The 20,492-nt window shown below is 43.1% G+C and overlaps 1 protein-coding gene across 4 annotated transcripts in view; it reads right to left on the reverse strand.

The window, feature by feature from the left end:
• The window catches only part of rapgef6 (Rap guanine nucleotide exchange factor (GEF) 6), a 139,978-nt gene that overhangs the window by 68,644 nt on the left and 50,842 nt on the right, over positions 1-20,492 (reverse strand). For 2 of the 4 annotated variants that reach the window (XM_085797178.1, XM_085797179.1), the window contains 3 exons: positions 19,739-19,808; positions 12,773-12,916; positions 11,357-11,374 (listed from right to left, as the gene is read on the reverse strand). In XM_085797178.1, coding sequence (XP_085653304.1) covers positions 11,357-11,374; positions 12,773-12,916; positions 19,739-19,808 — 232 coding nt within the window. Of the gene's footprint in view, positions 1-11,356; positions 11,375-12,772; positions 13,538-19,738; positions 19,809-20,492 lie in introns of those variants that run through there. The other 2 variants (XM_085797176.1, XM_085797177.1) reach the window with 2 other exon arrangements.

Here is a 20,492-nt window from a genome sequence, read left to right on the forward strand (position 1 = left end):
AACTTAAAATCCCCAGCGTTTGAAATCTCTCTTTCTCTCTCTCTCTCCACCATGTTTGCCTTAAATTAGCTGTTTCCTTTTTCTTCTGCCTCAATTTCTTTCTGTCTACAGCTTCTCTCTCTCTCTCTCTCTCTCTCTCTCTCTGCTCCCATTTTTACTCTCCCTCCTCTCGCTGCTGCTGCTGCTGCTGTGAACCAGGATCTCTACCCTCAATTCTCTCTGCTCTGTGTGTGTCTATGTGAAACCATACGCACCTCCCGACTAGGAATGACATCATCTTTTTACTCTGCAGCCAATCAGACGCAAGCACATGGAGCCCTGCCTTCGGAGGAGTGTTATGTACACAAGAGAGACGAAAAGAGAGAGAGAGAGAGAAATATAGATAGAGAAGGAGAGAGATACAGATGGAGAGAAAGAAAGAGATGAGAAAATTGATGTAGAAATAGAGACAGAGAAAGATATATAGAGATATATAGAGGGATATGGATAGATGAGGAGAAAGGGAGATCCAGATATACAGAGGGATAGACAGAAAGATGTAGAGAGTGAAAGAGAGATGCAGATAGTGAGAAAGATAGAGATACAGAAGGATAGAGAGACAGGGGTGGGTATAGAGAGACAGGGGTGGGTATAGAGAGATAGATAGAGAGATAGATAGATAGATAGATAGATAGATAGATAGATAGATAGATAGATAGATAGATAGATAGATAGATAGATAGATAGATAGATAGATAGATAGATAGATAGATAGATAGATAGATAGATAGATAGATAGATAGATAGATAGATAGATAGATAGATAGATAGATAGATAGATAACAACACCTGCCTGACCACAGACAGAAGCTCTGTGACAGAAAATAGCTCAGAGAGAATAAATTATCTCAGACTAAAAGGCAGACGGAGAGAAAAACAGACAAAAAGTTTTTTTTTTTAAAGATGAAAAGAGACAAAAGAAAAGACGGAGACGATGTGACACTAATAATAAAAATAAAAACCCGAGGAGGAGAACATCTCTGTTGTTTCTGCAGGAGTCCAGGAGCTTTATCTGAGTTCATTTCCATTTGCGAGGAGGATTTAGGGGAATTAAGGTCAAAACTTTCAAGTTTGACTCTGCAGGTGTTAAAGTGTTAAAGTCCAGACAAACAAACAAACAAACACAAACACAGCGTTGTGTTGTGTTGTGTTGCGTTGTGTTGTATTACCACTTGAACCCTCAGAGGAGTCGAAGCAGAAACTGTAGAGACGTGAAGCCTCAGACAAGTGTTTACTGTAACTGTGGGATCCGTCTGCAAAACACGGAGCAGGAAACGCGTCACACAGGAACCGCTTCCTGGAACAGTGTGTCTGCAAGTGTGTGTGTGTTTGTGCGTGTGTGTTAGTCTTTGTGTGTGTTTGTGAGTGTGTGCAGGTGAAGTCAGGTGAGTGTTTTATGGACGAGACGAGGGGCAAAGAGACGAGAGTCAAAGAGCAAGAATCAGAGATGAAGGAGGGAAAGAGATGAGTTGTGCGTGCGTGCGCTTTTGTGTAACTTGCATTTTTTATGAGAAATTGTAGTGTTTTGGAAAACATGACAAATTCTTGCAGTTACCAAAAGGCAGGAAATGTGACCTGTCAAACATCAGGCAGTTAGCACTGACTAGACACACAGCATCCTGTGTGTGTGTGTCTGTGTATGTGTGTGTGTGTGTCTGTGTATGTGTGTGTGTTGTGTATTGCTCACTGAAGCGTGGCGTGGCTCTGGGATTTTCTGACGGGGTCTCATCGTCTCTCTTTTGTCCCTCAGCCTGGTGCCGCTAAGACAATCGTTCCCTCGGGGGAAAAACCACACACACTCATTTGTGTTACCACCTCACATGTTCGCACTAAGCAGCCCACTGCATTCTGTACAGTGTGTGTGTGTGTGTGTGTGTGTGTGTGTGTGTGTGTGTGTGTGTGTGTGTGTGTTTTTAATTAGCCTGGTAGAACTGATTAGCTGTGAGCAGTAGCCCCCCCCTCACACACACACACACACACAGAAATGCTGAGTAGTTAAAGCCCTGTGTTTCTCCGTTTCCATGGTCAGACCAGAGTCTCTTGTTTCTGCTGCACCAGGTGAGTTTAGAAACATCTGTACAGATGTGAGATGGACTCTTACACATCTGACTCTCTGGTTTGTGTTGAGTGAATAATTAAAGCAGGTTAGCAGCTCATTCACAAATTGATGCGACCTGTGGTTCACCTACTCTATTTCATTTCATCTTTGTCTCTGTTGGACTTTTCTTACTGTAACCTTTGGTTTTTAAACCCCACGGGTCACATGTCTTTAATTTTCTGTGGTTGTGTTGTTTGTTTGTCACTGTTTTCTTGGTTTCGTGTTTTGTGTCAAAAATGTAAAAAAAAAAAAAAAAAAAAAAACACCACATAACCTTTGCTCGTTGCAGAAGTATCATAACACCATCTCTTACTGTATCATGGTCTAGATGTTTGAGTCTATTGCAGCAGGTTCAACTGTACCAGGCCAAATATAATCTGATGGTTTCCTGTGCACAGTCCTGATAATGCAAAAACAGAGAAACATTTGCACATGCAGCCGTCAGCAGTGTGTGAAAGCAGCCATCTCATCGTATGTGTGTTTGTGTGTGTGTGTGAATGTCTGAAGGACAAGACAGGAATTCCTGCTATTTAAACCTGCCCTTCCTTTTCCGACAGAGAGAGAGAGACTCAATCCAAAAGAGAAAGAGATGCAAACACATAAAACTGGTAAAGCCGGAAAAATGAGTGAAAAGTCATTAAAAAAACCGACAACACTGAAAAAACATGTGTCCCCTGTGTATCAGGAAGACTCTCACTCCTGGCTGTAGTTGTTGAGCATCGTCTGTGTTTTGACTTTTAACCTTCGACTGCAGCATAATAAAAACAATGAGATGTGATTTTTTTAATGTCTGCACATTTCCTGAAACAAAAACAAAAAAAGAAAGTCCCTGATAAGTGAGTGAGTCTGACGTGGACAAACAACCTGCTGACGACTGATTCCTCCGACTCCAGGGAATACGGAGATTAGGTTCAATGGAGATGAGCGACGCATTGCAAGGAAAGTTAGAAACAACAGAGGAAAAGAAGTGGAGAGAAGTAGAGTGTGGGAGAAACAGAGGAGTGGATGAAACATTTAGACAGACAGAAGGAAAAGGGAGGTGGAGGTGGTGTTTTCATTCATTTCTACTGTTTCTAACCTGATGCTACCTGCTGTTCAGAGGAAGCCTGAATGTATAAGGGACCATTTCTCCTGGACACATGAGAGAAAAGAGCGAGAAACATGATCGCAGTCTCAAAGTAAGTTCAAAGAGAAATGGAATATGATTCCTGTGTTTCCATTTGTTTGTCAGTATTACAAAGGAAAACATCAAATATTGGGGAGAAGTACCTAAAACAGGGAAGATGGAGGTAAGGCAGGGAGCGAAGATAGCAGGAGGGAAAGGGAAAGAGGTGAGTGGAGGAGAGGGGGGGGAGAGAAGAAGCAGAGAGGAAGAGAGAGAGAGAGAGGAGTTCAACAAGGTTGTCATCTTAGTGCTGCTGATGTAATCCCTAAAATTAGCAGCAACAACAGCAGCAGATAATACCCCACACTGCTACAATACACTGTGCTGCCCAGCGTACTACACACACACACACACACACAGGTTTACCAAGCTAATTTTAAGACTGAAACCCACATGATCTGAAATGTGTTACTGTTACTCTGAGACTTTAAACATCCGACGTCAAAAACACAGAAACCGACGATTAACGTGCTGTGTTCAAGTTAACCTCGGTGTTATTCAAAGAATCGACGTCCAGCTCAGACAAACCTGTTTAAAAACACACACACATCTCTGATCACTGCTAACAGACTGTGACTGAGCGGTTGTGAATGCGTACAACGTCCTGCATGGTCATTGAATGCAGCACGAGTCCAGCGGCCGGGCAACCGGCCCGAGGTCTGTGCGTGCATTTTTTTTTTTCTGTCCTGTTGGCTGGTTTGACGGCACCGGTCCAAGACTGAGCCGAGTGTTTTGAGCCTGAGTCACAATCTGAGGAAGTAAACAAGTCATTGATTGGCACATGATCGCTGCAGCAGACCTCGCCAGCTGTTTGGGTGAAAAATATTTTGGTCCTTTCTTTTTTTTGTTTTTGCTTTGTTTTCCTTTGCCTCTTGACAGATGATCTGATCCCAGATTGTTGTTTGTCCCCATTGCAGCAGATACAAGTGACAGAGACAGAGTCACTGCATAAAAACAGACAAAAAAAAACCTAAACCCTCTGCAGCTTCTCTCTGGTTTCGTCTGCTTGTGATTTGTTTGCAGCTGCAGCATCACATCAACCTTTACATCTGTGTGTCGCCTGTCAAGCAACACTCTGCAGCAGCACAGAGTCAAGGATGGAAAATGATCAACAACTCGGAGGGAAGACCTGAGTCATTCCGCTTAGGGGGATAGTTCAACATTTTGGCAAATTCGCCTATCACCATAATCGTTAGTCATAAGAGTAGGTTCATCACCTTTAATTATTGGTGCAAGCTGTTTTTAGAACGGCGGGGCAGAGACGTGAGCTGTTCAGTGAACACAATGGAGGTACTTTCGCCTTCCCCTCATCAAACTCATCAAATACACAATCAAACAACTCCAAAACGCTCTGGTGGACAAGTTGTGACCTGCACATTCACCACGCTATGAGAAAATCATGTAACATTACGAGACAGAGTTGTTTCCGAGACAAATGCGTAACCAGAACTACATTCCAGACACGGCTGCTGGGCGGAGTAAGCGCAAGTAGTTCTGAGTATTTGCTTCATGTGTCATAATGTTACATAATGTTACATGATTATTTCATGGTGTGGTGACTGTGCAGGTCACAACTTGTCCACCAGAGCTTTTTGGAGTTGTTGGATTGTGTATTTGTTGAGTTTGATGAGGGACAGGGGACCTGTACCGTTCACCTCCATTGTGTTCACTGAGCAGCTCACATCTCTGCCCCGCTGATCTCAAAACAACATGCACCGATAATTAAAGGTAATGAACCTACTGCTATGACTATAGGGATTATGGTGATAGGCCAATTTGCCAAAATGTTGAACTATCCCTTTAAGACGTCCTCACATGTCATCCTCTCTCTGTCCTCAAGTCCTTCACTTCACTGATGATCAGAGTTATAATAAAGCTGCCTGTGTTATTAACCCCAGATGGATCTATTCCTCCTCTAACCTCCCTCCCTCCCTCCCTCCCTCCCCCGTTGACCCTGCCTTTCCCTCACCCCATCCTTCCTGTCGACCATTAAATCCCCACCTGACCTTCCCACAACCTTCACCTTTCTGCCCCATCCTCCCATCTCATCACCACCCCTCCTCCTCCTCCTCCTCCTGCTTCACCCAGTCTTTTTTTCTGTCGACCCCCTCTATCTCCCAGTCTTCATTTCCCCCTTCCTCTCTCCTCCTTCTCCAACTCCATCCTCTCTTCTTAACCCATCATCCTTTATCATTACTTCCCCCGTCTCTTCCTCCATGTGCTGCAGCTTCCTCGCCACATCCAAAGATATAATTTTTTTTACTTCCAACTTCCACTCTCTCTCCATCTCACCATCTTTCCATCCTCTTCTCCACCCACATCCTATTTCACTCTCGGCCCGTCTCCTTCCTCTCCTCTTTGATTTTTTAAAAGGTTACTCTCACGGCATCTCTCCCTCTCTGGCAGTGGGAGGAAAAACAGGAAAGTGGGGGGAAAGGACGTATAACAAAGGTCAAAAAACCAGATCAAAATGAAAACGGCACTGCCAAGTCATGGTTTTCTTTCTTTTGGCTGCAGAGTCACTTTAATCTTTGCGATTGGTTTTGAAATGTTTAAGTGTTTTACAAGTTGTTGGCAAAATGAAAAGAAGAAGGAAGTGACATGACGTGAGGAAAGCATCAGGCTCCGGTCAAGCTTCAGAACAAATGTGGAGCAGATTTTCACAGAATTTCCAGATAAGTGTAGATTTCAATCAGTTGCTGTTATGTGACAATTAGATTTAATGGTGCTGATTCTCCAGGGTCCGGACCATTAGAAGAACATCGGTCTGATCTCAGATGAATGAAGACAATGTCGAAGATGTGATGTGGTTTCTGTTTGGTTCATGCAGAGTCACAGATCTGGTGTTTTCATCATAAAAAATCAATTAAAAACATGTGGATAGAAATGCACTAATAGTTTTTTTCTGTAAATATGGTGCCGACACTGACTGACTGATGTTTGTAGATAGAAATAAACAAACAAATTAGCATAAAAAGAATAAACTAGTTGGTTTTCATCTGCAAGAATTGTACACATCGGCTGATCAGTGTCGACCTCTGACTCACCTCACCTGCTTTATTCATGTCTCTTGTGTAAAAGTGGTTTTAATATTCATGTTGCTATGAGACTCCTGTTGTTGTCTCTTGATCACTGTTGAAGGTCAACAAGTCTATTAGTTGATACTTCATGCTGATTGGATAAATATTGATTTACATAACTATAACTATAAGCATCATAGTGACTCAACAGACTAATTGTTTTCACTATAGTGCTGCAACATTAGTCACAGTTGCACCATTTGTTTGAGTAAAAAATACATTTTTGTTCCTTATTCTTCCCCTGTCCCGCGTCTCCCTGGCTCCCCATCTCCCCCCTGGGACCCTGCTTGGTGCAGCGCCGGCGCCGGCTCCGAGGCCCCTGGGGCTTCGCCGGCGTGGCCCCACCTGCATTCTGATAGAATGGGACCAGATGAGCTCAGGAACGGACTGGATGCATTAAAAGCAGCGAGGGGCTTTAAAATACAAACAGCCCAGAACGGCTGGAGCTCTGCAGAGGGAGAGGGTTAGAGACGGGACGAACATAAAACCTCCAAACTGTACCAGTCCGTGTTCAAACACACCAGACACACCCAAACACTGGGAGAAAAAAAAAAATGTCACATGCACAGCACATCTGCAGTTTTACCGACACATGGATTTCCAAACACATGCACGCACACACTCTCTCTCTCTCTAATACACACACACACTAATAGCAATGAAAATGAAGCCAGGAATATTACGGGAATGTTAACAACTTCATCATTTCACGAAGCCAAGCAAAACTCAATAAAACTTGACCAACACCACTGAGATCATTCCAACACAATCAGAGCAGGAAATTGACTTTTTCAACAAACCGCCACAGTCGTTTGGCGCTGCACAGACTTCCAGGGACGAGGTCGGACATCGCCTGTTTGACTTAAAGGAGACTCAGAACAAGAAGCTTTAATGTTTAAAAAAAAAAAAAAGTGTTAAAACAGCAGTGACCTTCAGACCCGAGGTGGGAGGGGGGTAGGGGGGTGTAAAGATGATTTCTCTTCACACTTGAGGTCGAACCTGCGATGACAAAGCGGTCGTATGAGTCACACCTGTGACTGTGAAGGCAACCTGAGACTTAACCTGATTGCAGGCAGCGGTGACGTGTGGGTAACTTGAGTAATGACAAAGCACGATGAGCACACGAGCTCATCAGATTTGACACAACTGATACCAAGGCAGAAGATGAAGTCACTGCTAATGGATCTTCAAATAGGCTAGTCACTGGGATCACGTGAGTTATGAGCAACAACGTCGTCCTGAAGTACAGTCAGCGTGTCGACACACACACACACACAGGATCATCATGATGCAGCAATTCAGAGGCAGAATAATCTATATTCTTCAGATTGGAAGTTTATTTTTGACAAAACTATTTCACCTCCAGGGTTTTTATTCACCAGCTGCTCTGGAGCTTCAGCAGATGGACGACCATGACGCCTCCTCCTCCTCCTCCTCCTCACACAGGTCACATCCCGCCGAAGTAAAGCACAAGTAAGCACTTAGTGTGGGAACCTGGCCACTGATGGTGAAGCTTCAGCTGTTGCTGCTGCTGCTGCTGCTGCTCGTTCTGCTTACTAACCAAAATGTGTGACACCACCACCAGGTCTGGAAAATGAGCACAAAGCAACAGCCGCTGTTTCTGCAGCGTCACCTGCATCTGTTTTCTGTGCAAACTGAATGTTAAAAGTTACAAAACTGACTGGATGTGTTCGTCAATTACACTTTGTCACTGCTGTTTAGGAACAAGTTTGGTGTGAAAATCTGGTTTTGTTGCTTCCTGTGCGAAGAGATTTTGAGACAAAACACGGCGGATAAAATCCAACATGATCACGTGACAGCAGTAAAACCGAACCTTGAATCTTTCTTTCTTTCTTTCTTTCTTTCTTCTACCTGAAAGAACTGCTCTCACTGTTCATTGGCAACTGAAACGTTTCATAACTTAATGCAGGTTTGCAACACAACACGTGCACAAGAGGAAAAAGAAGAAGCAGACGTCAGACACTTTGCGTTCCGACAGAGGAAGCTGGCTGACCACACAAGTTGCACAGAGACGCGGTGTTTCCGGCTCCGACCGTCACGTCGGTTGCTTCAGAGAAGCAGCGAGAGGATGCTGCTTCATGCTGTGCACATCTCTACAAACAGGCTCCAGACAGATCTGGTTTCTTCTAACACACACACACACACACACAGAAAGTACATAACAACAACAACTGAAGCCTAAAACATCTTTGAAACATCCACACGACAACAGTGTTTCTGACTAAAATCAAAACATCGACTGAGCTCTGAGTGAGACAACATCACATGGCTGCTTTTCTGATTTTATTCTGGTGTCGTGCACAGTAGGGATGTCATGATTATAGATTATCTTTATACAATTATCAGACAAATAATCACGGTATTATGATTATCACCATCATTATGCATTAATTCATTAATTTCATAACACTATGAAGGTGTAAAAATCAACACTTTATAATAAGTACACACTGTTAAGCATTAGTTAAGCATGAAATACTGAATTCATCATTTATAATGCATGAATACTCATTAGTATGCAGTTTATAAACACAGTTAGTGCTTATCAATGATGAGTAAAACATTTTTAACTGTGTTTATAAACTACATACTAATGAGTATTCATGCATTATAAATGATGAATTCAGTATTTATTAATGCTTAACTAATGCTTAATACTTATTTTAAAGTGTTACCAAATACATTTCTAATCATATACACAAAATATTTTAAGTATCTATTAATATAGGACCGATTATTAATCCCCCAGGGAAAATGTTTGAATAATTTCAGTGATTATTTATCATCTATACCAAATGTTTACGTTTATTTTAATCATCTACCAGTTCAATGTTACGTTCATCCTTGCGTCCCTGATCTGCCGATATGGTTCCGACATGATCGGTATTGAGAAATGTTTACGATTAATTAATTGTGGAATTTAATACCGTGGATAATTGTGAAAACAAGTAATTGTGACATCCCTATAAGTGCACGGTGAACCATCCTGTGTTGTCATGGTAAATGAACGGTTCCCGTGGCGCCGTGGTGGAGGAGCCCAGCTGCAGGAGCAGGTTTCCCCCTTCAAGGCAAAACGAGCTGACGGCTTCATCTGTCAGTCTGCGCAGCCGGAGGAAGGCCGTTAAACCCAGTGAGGCATCTGATGTCTTAATGAAGTGACTTTCTGTGTGTGCATGTGTGTCTGCCTCTGTGTATTGTGTATACATGTGCGTGTGTGTGTGTATGTGTGTGTGTCATTAGTGAATCCCAGAGGGCTGTTACAGCAGTGGGAGAATGCACAGGATCATCTGACGATCACCCTGCAGGAGGAGGAGGAGTCAGGTTTCTGGATCAATGGGGATCAATCATAATCAGAGAATGAAGGAAGTCAAATAAAATAATAAAATAAACTTTGATCTAATCAGCAGCAGTTTGTCTTCCTCTGCTTCGCCAAACTGACTCACTGCTCTGAGTTCAACGGACAAGTTGCAGCGTCCATCCTCTCTTTCTCCTCGCTCCCTCCTCTTCCTCCATCTTTCTTTTTTTTTTGGACTCCTCCTAATTCATAGCTTCAGGAACTTCATTCACTCCTGTACAGGCCATTAAAGAAGAGACACCAGACACCAGCACAGAGCAGTGATAATGGATTACTGATGTTATTATGGCTCAATAAGGCCTCGCTGAACAACATCCTCTGATCCACAGCCAGAGAAACAGCTCTCACTGTGTGTGTGTGTGTGTGTGTGTGTGTGTGTGTGTGTGTGTGTGTGTGTGTGTGTGTGTGATATACATTTATAGCCTGTGTAACATCCTCTCCACCATTATATCATCACAAATGGGTAAACCCCCCAACGACACAGTGAGAAAACACAACAGTGCTGCTGCTGCTGCTTGCGATCGGGGATTTGTCTTGTCTCATCTCTACAATGCTCCCGGGTGAAAACGACAAAATATTTTATGGGATGTGCCTTTCCTTTAGATGGCGACTGCGTTTTCGGGGCTTAAAAACGCAAAAAAAAAGGTGAAAACACCCTCCAGAGTGGAAATCTTAGAAACGTCACGTTCCCGTCTAAAAGGGAAAATGACAACAAACATGTCGGATTCCACAAACCGATTCCCCCCAAAAACGCTTGTCTTAACACGGAATAAAAAGTGAGAATGCAACGCCACTTTTGCGTTTTTTGTTCAGATCGTTTCCATGTAAACACAGCCTTGAACTTGAAGAGGTTTTTTTTTTTTGCAGGGATCCACCAATCTTGAACCGATGCTGCAAATGTGAAAGTCGCACTTACGACTGTCAGGAGATTTCACTGTTGCACGAGTGCAGTTTGGAAAATACAAAAAGATCTGACCTCAACTTCACCAAGACAAAAGTTCACTATTGTTTCTCGTCTTTATGTTTCTGCAAATAAGAATGAAGCATTTTCATTCGACCTGATACTCGTTTAAAGATCTAAGAGACGAATAAAGATGGATCTAATTGTTTTTGATTTAACAAGACGCTCGCCAGATGTCGGATTTTTCTGCAAACAAAGAAAACGTGTGGAGTCGTCAGATAATAAAACGGTTCACTTTCAACAATAATCAATAATCTGTCTCTGTCTAATCAGAGCGAGACCCTCAGGAGTCTCTGTCGTGCCGGGTTCACACGTTAAAACCTGAATCATCTGCCCCCCGTCTGTCACTTAGTCAGTTGTTGCTGCGTGTGTGTGTGTGAGCTCCACAGTTGGACCCTCTTCCTCTGTGCCACCCACAGTGTGTGTGTGTGTGGCAGCCTCACAATGACCTGTTTTTTCCCAACGCTGCCTGGTTTCTAAACAACAGGTGCCTGAACCAGGACTGACTCACAAAAAAAACACATTTTCACACACGCAGGTCAGGAAACTCCTGACAGACGTCTCACAACGCTCCAATATGACAGAAGATGCACGTATACTGTATGTAAAAGAGAGAAAGTGTTTCTTTTCTTCCTACCTGGTTGTTGACATAATCCTGGAGGTGAGACACCGGCAGAGACATGAAAAAGGAGAAGAGACACAACAAGAAACTCCACATGAGTGAATTCATAACATTAGAGTATCTTCTTCTTTTCTATATTCTGGTTTCAGAAATGAAAAATTAGCATTTTAAGTTCCTCATTCAGTCACTAAACAGAGACCAGAGTCTGATTCATGTCACAGCACTGTGGTCTCTTACATTATAGATTCTGTCTTTATGCTAAATGTGCGTCTGGCTGCTCTTCCCCTGCAGGACTAATGTGATTCTCAGTGTTTTCCAGGACATTTTTGCACTTTGTTTGCTTTTTATTTTGTCCTGCTTCTTTTGGGAGTAACTGCTGCGCCAGCACATCGGAGCGGTCGGCCGGGCCTTTACATAATAAATGTAGGCACGGGGAAAGAAAAAGAGAGAGAGGGAGAGAGAAGGGGGAGACATGGACGGGACTGTGTGACGCTGAAGGCTAAGAAATGTAATTTAAAAATGTGGAACAATCACCAAGAGACCAGAGAGGCAGGTGAGGTCGGCAGAGGACACTTTAAGCTCTCCATTAAGCCCCTTTGTAACGCCCCAGGGAGCTTTGCATGAGCTGGGAGAAGAGTGTGTGTGTGTGTGTGTGTGTGTGTGTGTGTGTGTGTGTGTGTGTGTGTGTGTGTGTGTGTGTGAGCTAAGTGCTGAAGAAGTTTGTGTGTGTATATGTGTGTGTGTGTGTGTGTGTGTGTGTGTGTGTGTGTGTGTGTGTGTGTGTGTGTGTGTGTGTGTGTGCAGCAAAGCGTGGCTTCTGGTGATTAGTCAGAACTGTAACTGACAAACTGCTGGCCCCAGTGATCCTATCAGAAGGAGGGAAACTCATCTTCAGAGGGGACACACACACACACACTCACTTTCAATACTTTTCTTTATGTTCTTCATGAAAACTCCTGTCACAGTGTTAAGTGGTCTCACAACGGTACAGATTGTGTCTCCCCTTTGCAAAATCCCCCCTTTAATCATATTGAGAACATGTCGACTGTGTTTTGTTTCTGGCTCTTACCCTCTGTGTGAAAAATGTCTCTGCCAGACAGAGTTTATCTCTCACTGCTCTTGTCCAGCAGCACCGTTTAAACCCAAATCCTCACAGTTTTAATGTAACACATAAAGCATAAAAGTCAGTGGATCTAACATCTCGTAGTAGCCTAAATATCATAGCAAAATGAGGAGGATTGGACAAACAGAAGTTATGAGTCACTCAGCTACGACTGAAAACTTTCATCCAAAGAAGATGAAGGAGGAATCAGAAGTTAAAGGCTGACTGTGTTTGTTTAGTTTCTGCTCTAAACTTGTTCCACACCCACATCCAACATGTAAACACTGAAGATGTTGAGTTATTGAGTATCAAGTCTGCTCTGCTCTTACCGTGTTGTAGCCCGCCGGTTCTTGTCCGTCTGTGATGAGTTCCCGCTCTCCTTTGGGGTTGACCCTCCTGAAGCGCCGCCTGGACCTGCGCTGAGATCCCTCTCTCTGCAGAAAACTGTCGTCCCCCTCGCTGCCGTTATCCACCTGCAACACACAGCCAACCACAGCCTCCTCAGAACAGCAGCTTCTCCTGCGCGACCTGCAGCCGCAACCCTCGGGCGAAGAGCGATCCACTGCCGAACAGTTTGACGACGCCTGAGGGTTCGGTTCAGAACAGCTGCGTTTTAGAAGATCTGACTTTTTCTGCACTTTTGCAGCATCCAGGTTGAGGTTTGTAAACTCCACTTTTCGGGTCTCGATTTCTGGTTTCTGGTTGGTATAATCCGAGTTCTGAGTGTTGGGATCTGGATCCGTTTTGTTCCCTGGTGGTTCTGCTTCTGCTTCCTGCCCCGGAGCCTCTGAGACCTGGCCCTGCTCCTCCGCCGGCTCCTGGTTGAACATCCAGTTCTTCCAGAGCACAGAGAGCCGGTGCCAGCGGAGCACACTCATCCTGACGCAAGGACCGGACCAGAACAAAACATAAAAGCAGGAAATTCCACAAGAGGGAAAAGAAAGAAGCAGCGAGAGAATGGGAAAAGGTTTCTATACCAAGTGTCGCGTCCAAATTTTTTTTTTCTGTTTTGTTGTTTTGTTTGGTTTTTTTAAAAAAGCTCCAAAATCCAGAGGGGAAACCCGAAGCATTACAACATCCTGTGGGGCGAAAAAATATCCAGAACAAAAGACGAATGAATCGAATGAACAAATAAAAAATAAAAGCTTGAAGATGAAGACGAAGGTCTCCTCTCGCAGTGCCGAGCTCTCGTCTTCTTCGTCGTCTTCCTCTTCTCAGGGTTGAGGGGGAGCGTTCAAGACACAGTTCAGCTGCTCAACACGTTGCATACTCATGGACTTACTCACATGTTTGCTCGCTTGTTCCCTCTCGCGCTCTGACACGCGCACACAGCAACAACACTGAGCCCACTGTTTCCTCCAGGAAACCGTAAATACACAAATATCCTCCTCCTCCTCCTCCTCCTTCCCCCGGCACAAGAAGAAGAAGAACAAGAAAGAAGCAGAGCACACAGATTCCGGCCATACAATTCATTCCCCACTGGCTTTTTCCTTTTTTTTTTGGTGCCAATCTGTTGTTGCAGGAAGAGTTTGTTTTCTTCCCTTGTTGCATAACGATAATGAAGTCAGGGGTTTTATTGTGACAGCAGTGACACTACAGAACAGTAGTTATCAGCTCCTCTGAGTTGTTTTTATTTTCTATTTTAGCTTTAAAGTGTCTTTTATTCACTTCTGTGTTGTTGTTTTGTTTTTTATTGCTTTAATTCAAGCATCAGAACCAAAATATTACATTAAATTAAATCAGCTGTTCTCACTTCACCGTCGTGCCAGGCTCAAAGGGTTTGTGGTCAGCCGTCTAGTTTCGGTGGTGAGCTTCATCCTCTTGACGTTTGATTGGATGATGCTTTCTGTCAGGAATGAAATCACCACGAGCGATCTGATGAGGTCTGAATGTTTTGAAGCTGCACTTCCTCCACCGCTCCTCCTCCTCCTCCTCTCCGTCTCTCTCACTTCTACGTGACTTCATTTCATTTTCTGGCTCCTTATCTTCTTTCGTTTTCCTTCCCCGGTCAGATGTGATGTTCTCTCCATGTTCTGCTCTGTCTGCACTCCTGCACTTTGTGTGTTTGGTTATGCACAAAGCTCAGCTATGGTTTCTGTGCATTATTATTATTAGCTTCAGATAAACACTGACAGAAACTCCTGACATTGTTACATCACAAAACCAATGCATTGGGCACACTATCTGTTTGGCATTACACCAGGGCTAAAAATAAAACTCATATCCAGTCATAAACGCCTTCAGGACACTAAAACAACCAAACAAAGTCAAAATATATCGAGATATCGGGTTTTAAATTCAAATTGCAGACTACATTAAGAGTTAGAACTAATAAGAAAGTGACTGGCTTGGCAGGATTTCTGTATTTCCAACATTTCTCTCATCTTTTGACTTCCCCATTTGAATTTACAGTTTGATAATGTGCCATGATGTGTTATGAAAGAGGAAGATTTCATTATATAATAGCTCCTCTCCATGGACGGTGACCTTTGTGACTTCCGCAGTCAGACTTCAGAGTCAGTCACATCACATGTCTTCATAACAGTCTCAGATAGGAGCAGCAGCAGCAGCAGCAGAGATGAGATATGACCACTGTCTTTATGCGGACGAGGACGAACGTTGGGTTGTCTTCATCCCTGTGTTCCTCCTGTGCGTCATTCAGACAATACAACTCATGATCACTTAAAATCATGGAGAAGCTGCGATCACAGGAAGCAGCTTTAAAATAAACTGCAAGAGAGACTGTCACTGCAGAAATGGCCACGATGGGGTTGAAATCCTGCGTGACACACACAATAACTACTGCATTGTGGGCAGTTTAAGCTGTAATGAACTCTGAAACAACTGCACAAGGGAAAGATCAGCTATAAAAAATAAAAAAACAACAAAATAAGAGTTGTAAAAGTGGCCGGTGTGCGTCCTCACGGCTGTGCCTCCGGTTTAATGAGCCTCATGACAGAAACAGCCTGACCATGTAACTGTCCTTTTGTCTCAGTGGACGTGTCTCTGACTGAGGCCCTGTCTTGTCCGTCTGTCCCGTGACGGCCCGGGCGCTAACGTCGCTCCTGCTTTTATAATCCTGTCCCGCGGTCACGGCCGTAATGTGACCGTACTTCCTGTTTCCTCCGTCTATTTATCTGTGTGTGTGACTAAGTCCACATCGACTCATCACTCACTTAACATTCCTCTCTGACTGCGGCATGAATCATTTTTATTTTGCTCTCTTTTCATTCATTTTGTTGCTCCTCTCCTCTTCCCACCACTTACTTTCATACATTCCCCTCCATTCCCACCACACACACACATACACTACACACATACACACACAAACAACCCCGCCCTGTCACTCTTATGAATGTCACTCCTGTCCATCCTGTGACCAGAGTCATGACGACAGCCATAGATTACACTCCCTCTACTATTCCCTCGGCCCTAATTAGCTGATTGGCTGCAATGCAGTGTGGGCCAGACCACAGTCCCTCTGCTCCTGTGTGTTTATGCATTCACCTCAGAGTGTGTGTGTGTGTGTGTGTGTGTGTGTGTGTGTGTGTGTGTGTGTGTGTGTGTGTGTGTGTGTGTGTGTGTGTGTGTGTGTGCATGCGTGGTTGTGTGCATTTGTGGTTCTCCTCTTGTCATTTTGTGTGTTTTTCTTCGATCAGCGAAAAGACATCTACTGTTTCCTCTGTTCAGCGCCTGCAGCTTGACATGTCTATATGTTCTCGTCTCTGTGTTTTTGCATGAATCTAAATTTGCACCAGTTCCTCTGCATCAAAACCACTAATCTACCCAGGAAAAACCCATCTGACCACAAGTGTAAAAACACTCACTGAGATTTTACATGTCACACACATTGAAACCTATAGTCACAAGATGATCTGTCTCCAAACTGGACTCAATCAGATGAATATTAACACTATTAGAACTCCTCTGGCTGCCAAAAGCACCAAGAGAAGTCTGACTTTATATCCTAAGTGATAAAACATGATCCTGGATGGAGAAAATCTTGGCACAGAGAGAAACGACCGCTTGACCTGCTCTCACAAAACATAGAGAAGAGGAAGCTACATCGTGTTTATAGGTCTTTGTAACACATGGACAATCACATACATATATGTATATGTAGATATATGTTTATTAATCCATGTTCTAAGCTAAGTGGGCGTCTTTTTCTAAAGGTAAAACAACTGCACCCACTGTTAATTAGACAGTTGTGTGCTGTCAAAGCTTCATTGAAGCCAAAAGGTGAAACTATAGGATGTTTAAGAACAAAAATAATCTTTTTTTTCATTCAAATCTGTCTAATTGTATATGTGGTTGTTATAATCTTCCTATTCCAAAGATTTCCTCCTGACTATATTAAAACAATGCACAGATGAGATTCTTATTCAACACCCTGAACATAAAGAGTTAAATAATGTCATTAGGTTCTTTAAAACATAATTATGGCCACTTTGGTAATTACCGTTTGTTCTTCTTTGCTAATTCTTAGCATTCTTTATTTCTTTGGCACTTTCTTTTTTTTTTTTAATGTAATGTAACGTTGGACCTTCTGTTGGGGACAAAGTCTGAAGTGGCTCCACAGTTGAGCAGCTTCCTGCTTTCCTGTGTTTGTTGTTCACTTTCTTGCAGAAGCTTAAGAGATATTTAAAGTGGACAATGATTCGCTTGGAGATCAACAACAACAAAAACAACACAATATAATTTCCAGCTCTCAGACAAACGTCTCTCCAACACTTCTCCCTCTCTCTCTCTCTCTCTGTCTCTCATCCTTCAGGTTTGTGCAAGTGGATGATTCATATTAATACATTTTATTATTCCCTCAGACACACAAATTTCTCTTAATCGAAGGTGATTTTATTTTGCGTTCCCCCGGCAACTGGATTAAACGAGCTGGTCGGAACTTTTTCAACCCTCACAGCTGGAGGCTCATCAGTTTCCACTCCTCCCTTCTCTCCTGCAGCAGCATTTTTCTGCTATTGTTCTTTCATCTGTAAGGCGACCTTGGGTGCTTTGAAATGCAACAAATACAAATTATCATTATTGTTATTATTATTATTATTAGCAGCATTAGCAGCAGCTTCTGAGTGGACCCACAGGGGCAGTAGTACAGGACTGACTGCTGCACTATTATCACCCTTTTTCATTAGGGACACTTTCTGGGATAATAACGTATGCTGCGATGTCCTAGTAACTACGCGCAGTGGATCATCAAGATAAGCCAAAACTGGAAAACTATGAGTATTAAAAACATCTGGACGAGTTCCTTAACAGTCGACTAAAGAGCTGAGGAGATGAACAGGACAGGACACACGGGGTGAAGGAGAGAAAAGAACAAAACGCATGAGTGGGGGAAATTCCATAAAGCACCAGTAAATGACAATGACGTCGTTGATCACAGTCGTGTCTTTGTCACTGCTCTGTTATCAGGCTCATTTATCTGTCACAGCTCCTTACATGTGGTAATTATGTAATGTGCAGTAGGGAACGTCTGGTGCCTGACTGTGGTCGGTGGCGGTGCAGCTCCTCGTGTCCTCCGGGGACGACGGCGTCACTCTCTCACTTTCCCCGTGTCCAGAGTCCTTTCTTGGCTCTACGCTCTCTTATCTTTTACCTGCAGGCTGCTAACTACCAATTATTTAACCACTAATTAATGCACGCCCTCAAACTTCCTCCAGTCAACAAACCAACTCTGACTGTGACTCATGTTGGATCATGTCTGGCTGCTCACCGGGAATGAAAAAATCTGCAAAAACTGGTGCGAATAAAGACAAACCAGTTGTTGTGTTGAAGTCGTAACGCCTCTATTACAATATTAATTAACAAAAGTGACGTTTTTAGTGTGAGTGTTTTAATTCTACAGGTCAAATGTATAATAACGGATGTATAATACGATGTTTGACACTTGCCTGCTTGTGTTGACATGTCAACATTATTAACGGTCTCAGCTAAAACTGAACAATACAGGTAATTATTATTATCACAACCTGTGGTTTACTCAGGCTGACATCTGTTTGCCTGAAGGAGAAACATCATTTCCTGTAAAAAGAGGGGATTTCCAAGTAAAGGACGACCCAAGGTGTTAATATAAATAGGCTACTTCTAAGAAAAACAGTTGAATCATCATTGTGTTGGAGCAACGAGAGGGCGTGAAACTGATCGAGATTAAACTCATTATTGTATCATTTTTTAGGTAAAACAAAGAAACAGTCTGACTGAGGGTGACTCAGGGTGACTGTTATCTCACTTTGGGGGTTTTCTCTTTATAATGTCAGTGCTTCAGTTTTCTGTGACTTCCTGTGCAGGTCAAAGATAATGTACAAGGTCACACATGTTGCAGGTTTGTTTTTTTATCTCCTATTCGAAATCAGTGAAGCTGCTGCTGCTGCTGCTGCTGCTGCTGCTTTTTCATGTAAAAACTTTCCTGCTGATCCCGTCTCATCCCCTCTGATCCCTCTGGGCCCTGAGACAAGACACTCAGGGGGAGGAAGGAGGACATTTATGGAGGACACACGGCGAGAGAGACTGGCGAGCACTACAACCTTGTGGAGGAAGGAAGAAACACACTAGGCTTCTGGATGCAAAATAAAGCTTAATGAACCGATGATGAATGAATGGCTTTAGAGTTTAAGGAATATATTCAAGCAGTAATTATTACACTGATATCGATAAAGTCGAGGTCGATAAAGCTCCACTCAAAAAAAACAAAAAGAAAAACATCAGTATTCCCAGAAAAGGACGGAGCCGATTAAGAGAAGAATGATTCATCGGGAGGTGAAACACGGATCTGGACTCAAATTTTCATTTATGTAAATGAACGTTGACTTTCTGCAGATGCTCAGCGATTTCAGACGAGTCCTGCTGGGAAATACTACGGCGCCGTTCAGGCCTGGGCGTTTCTTTTCTCATTTTCTTTGGCCCGAATATCGTCACACAATGAGTGATTTCTCTTCAGTGGCAAAACGCTTTGGCAACAAATTCACATACGATCAATGGAGTTCAGTAGAATATGAATTTAAGGAGAGAGAGAGGAGCGGTGAGGGAGACAGAGAGAACGATGGGAGATGAAAGGAAGGGAGGAAAAGGATGAATAAGAGGACAGGAGAAAGAAAGGTGGGGGAAAAGGTAACACGGACACATCAAATAAAGATGGAATAAAAATCAAAGGGCAGAGACGGGAGGATAAAAAGCGAGGTGATTCGGCGGGAGACAAAGAGAGAGAGGCAATCAGAGAGAAGGAGTGAGGGAGAGGGAGAAGGAGAGGAGGAGAGGAGAGAGGTGGGGAGAGGTCTACTCACCACAATCATTTCTGACGGCTCTAAAGTGATGCATTCACAGCCTCGTCTGCCCCCCAGCTGCTTGCCAAAACTGTGGAGAGAGCACGAAACGTACAAGATAAGTCACGACATAAGAAGCAAACACAAAACGTAAAGACGAAAAGAAGACATGAAGACATGTCCAGACAGATGCAGCCAATCACATTCAACAACACACCCACACAGATGCAATTATTATGGGAGGATTGAATTGCAGTCAAACTCCAGACACAGGGAGCAGTCAGTTGTAATATGCACCAATGAGTGTTAATACTGTTCTGATTTCATGTCACTCAAACATCAGAAGAGTCAACACTTATGAATTCTGCAAATAACCAACTAAATGACAGTGTGTTGGGGCGACTTGTTTCTGTTTCTGTACTGTATACTTTTAAGATGACCTAATATTTCATAAAGCTTCAAGTTTCAATGATTTATCACCAACTTATATCTGTATAAAGCCTGTCACGATTATTACATAATCACCTGATTGCAATTATTTTCCGTAATCGTTTCCATTCAACTGTATAAAATAAAAAGAGTTGGATGAAACTAACACAAATCTTATATTTCCATCTCTATTTCCTCGTCGTTTTCCGCCGTTTGAGGTTTGACTGGTCGTCTTTTCATTACATCATCACGTTGCATCCCCTTTGTCTTCTGCTATTATTTAATGGCACATGAGTCGAGTGACACAAACTGCCACAATCGTGCATTTAGTTGCGAACAGAAATGC

Source organism: Trachurus japonicus, chromosome 14 (genome assembly GCF_045865225.1).
Source record: "Trachurus japonicus isolate A0001 chromosome 14, Traja_1.0".
NCBI lineage: Eukaryota > Metazoa > Chordata > Actinopteri > Carangiformes > Carangidae > Trachurus > Trachurus japonicus.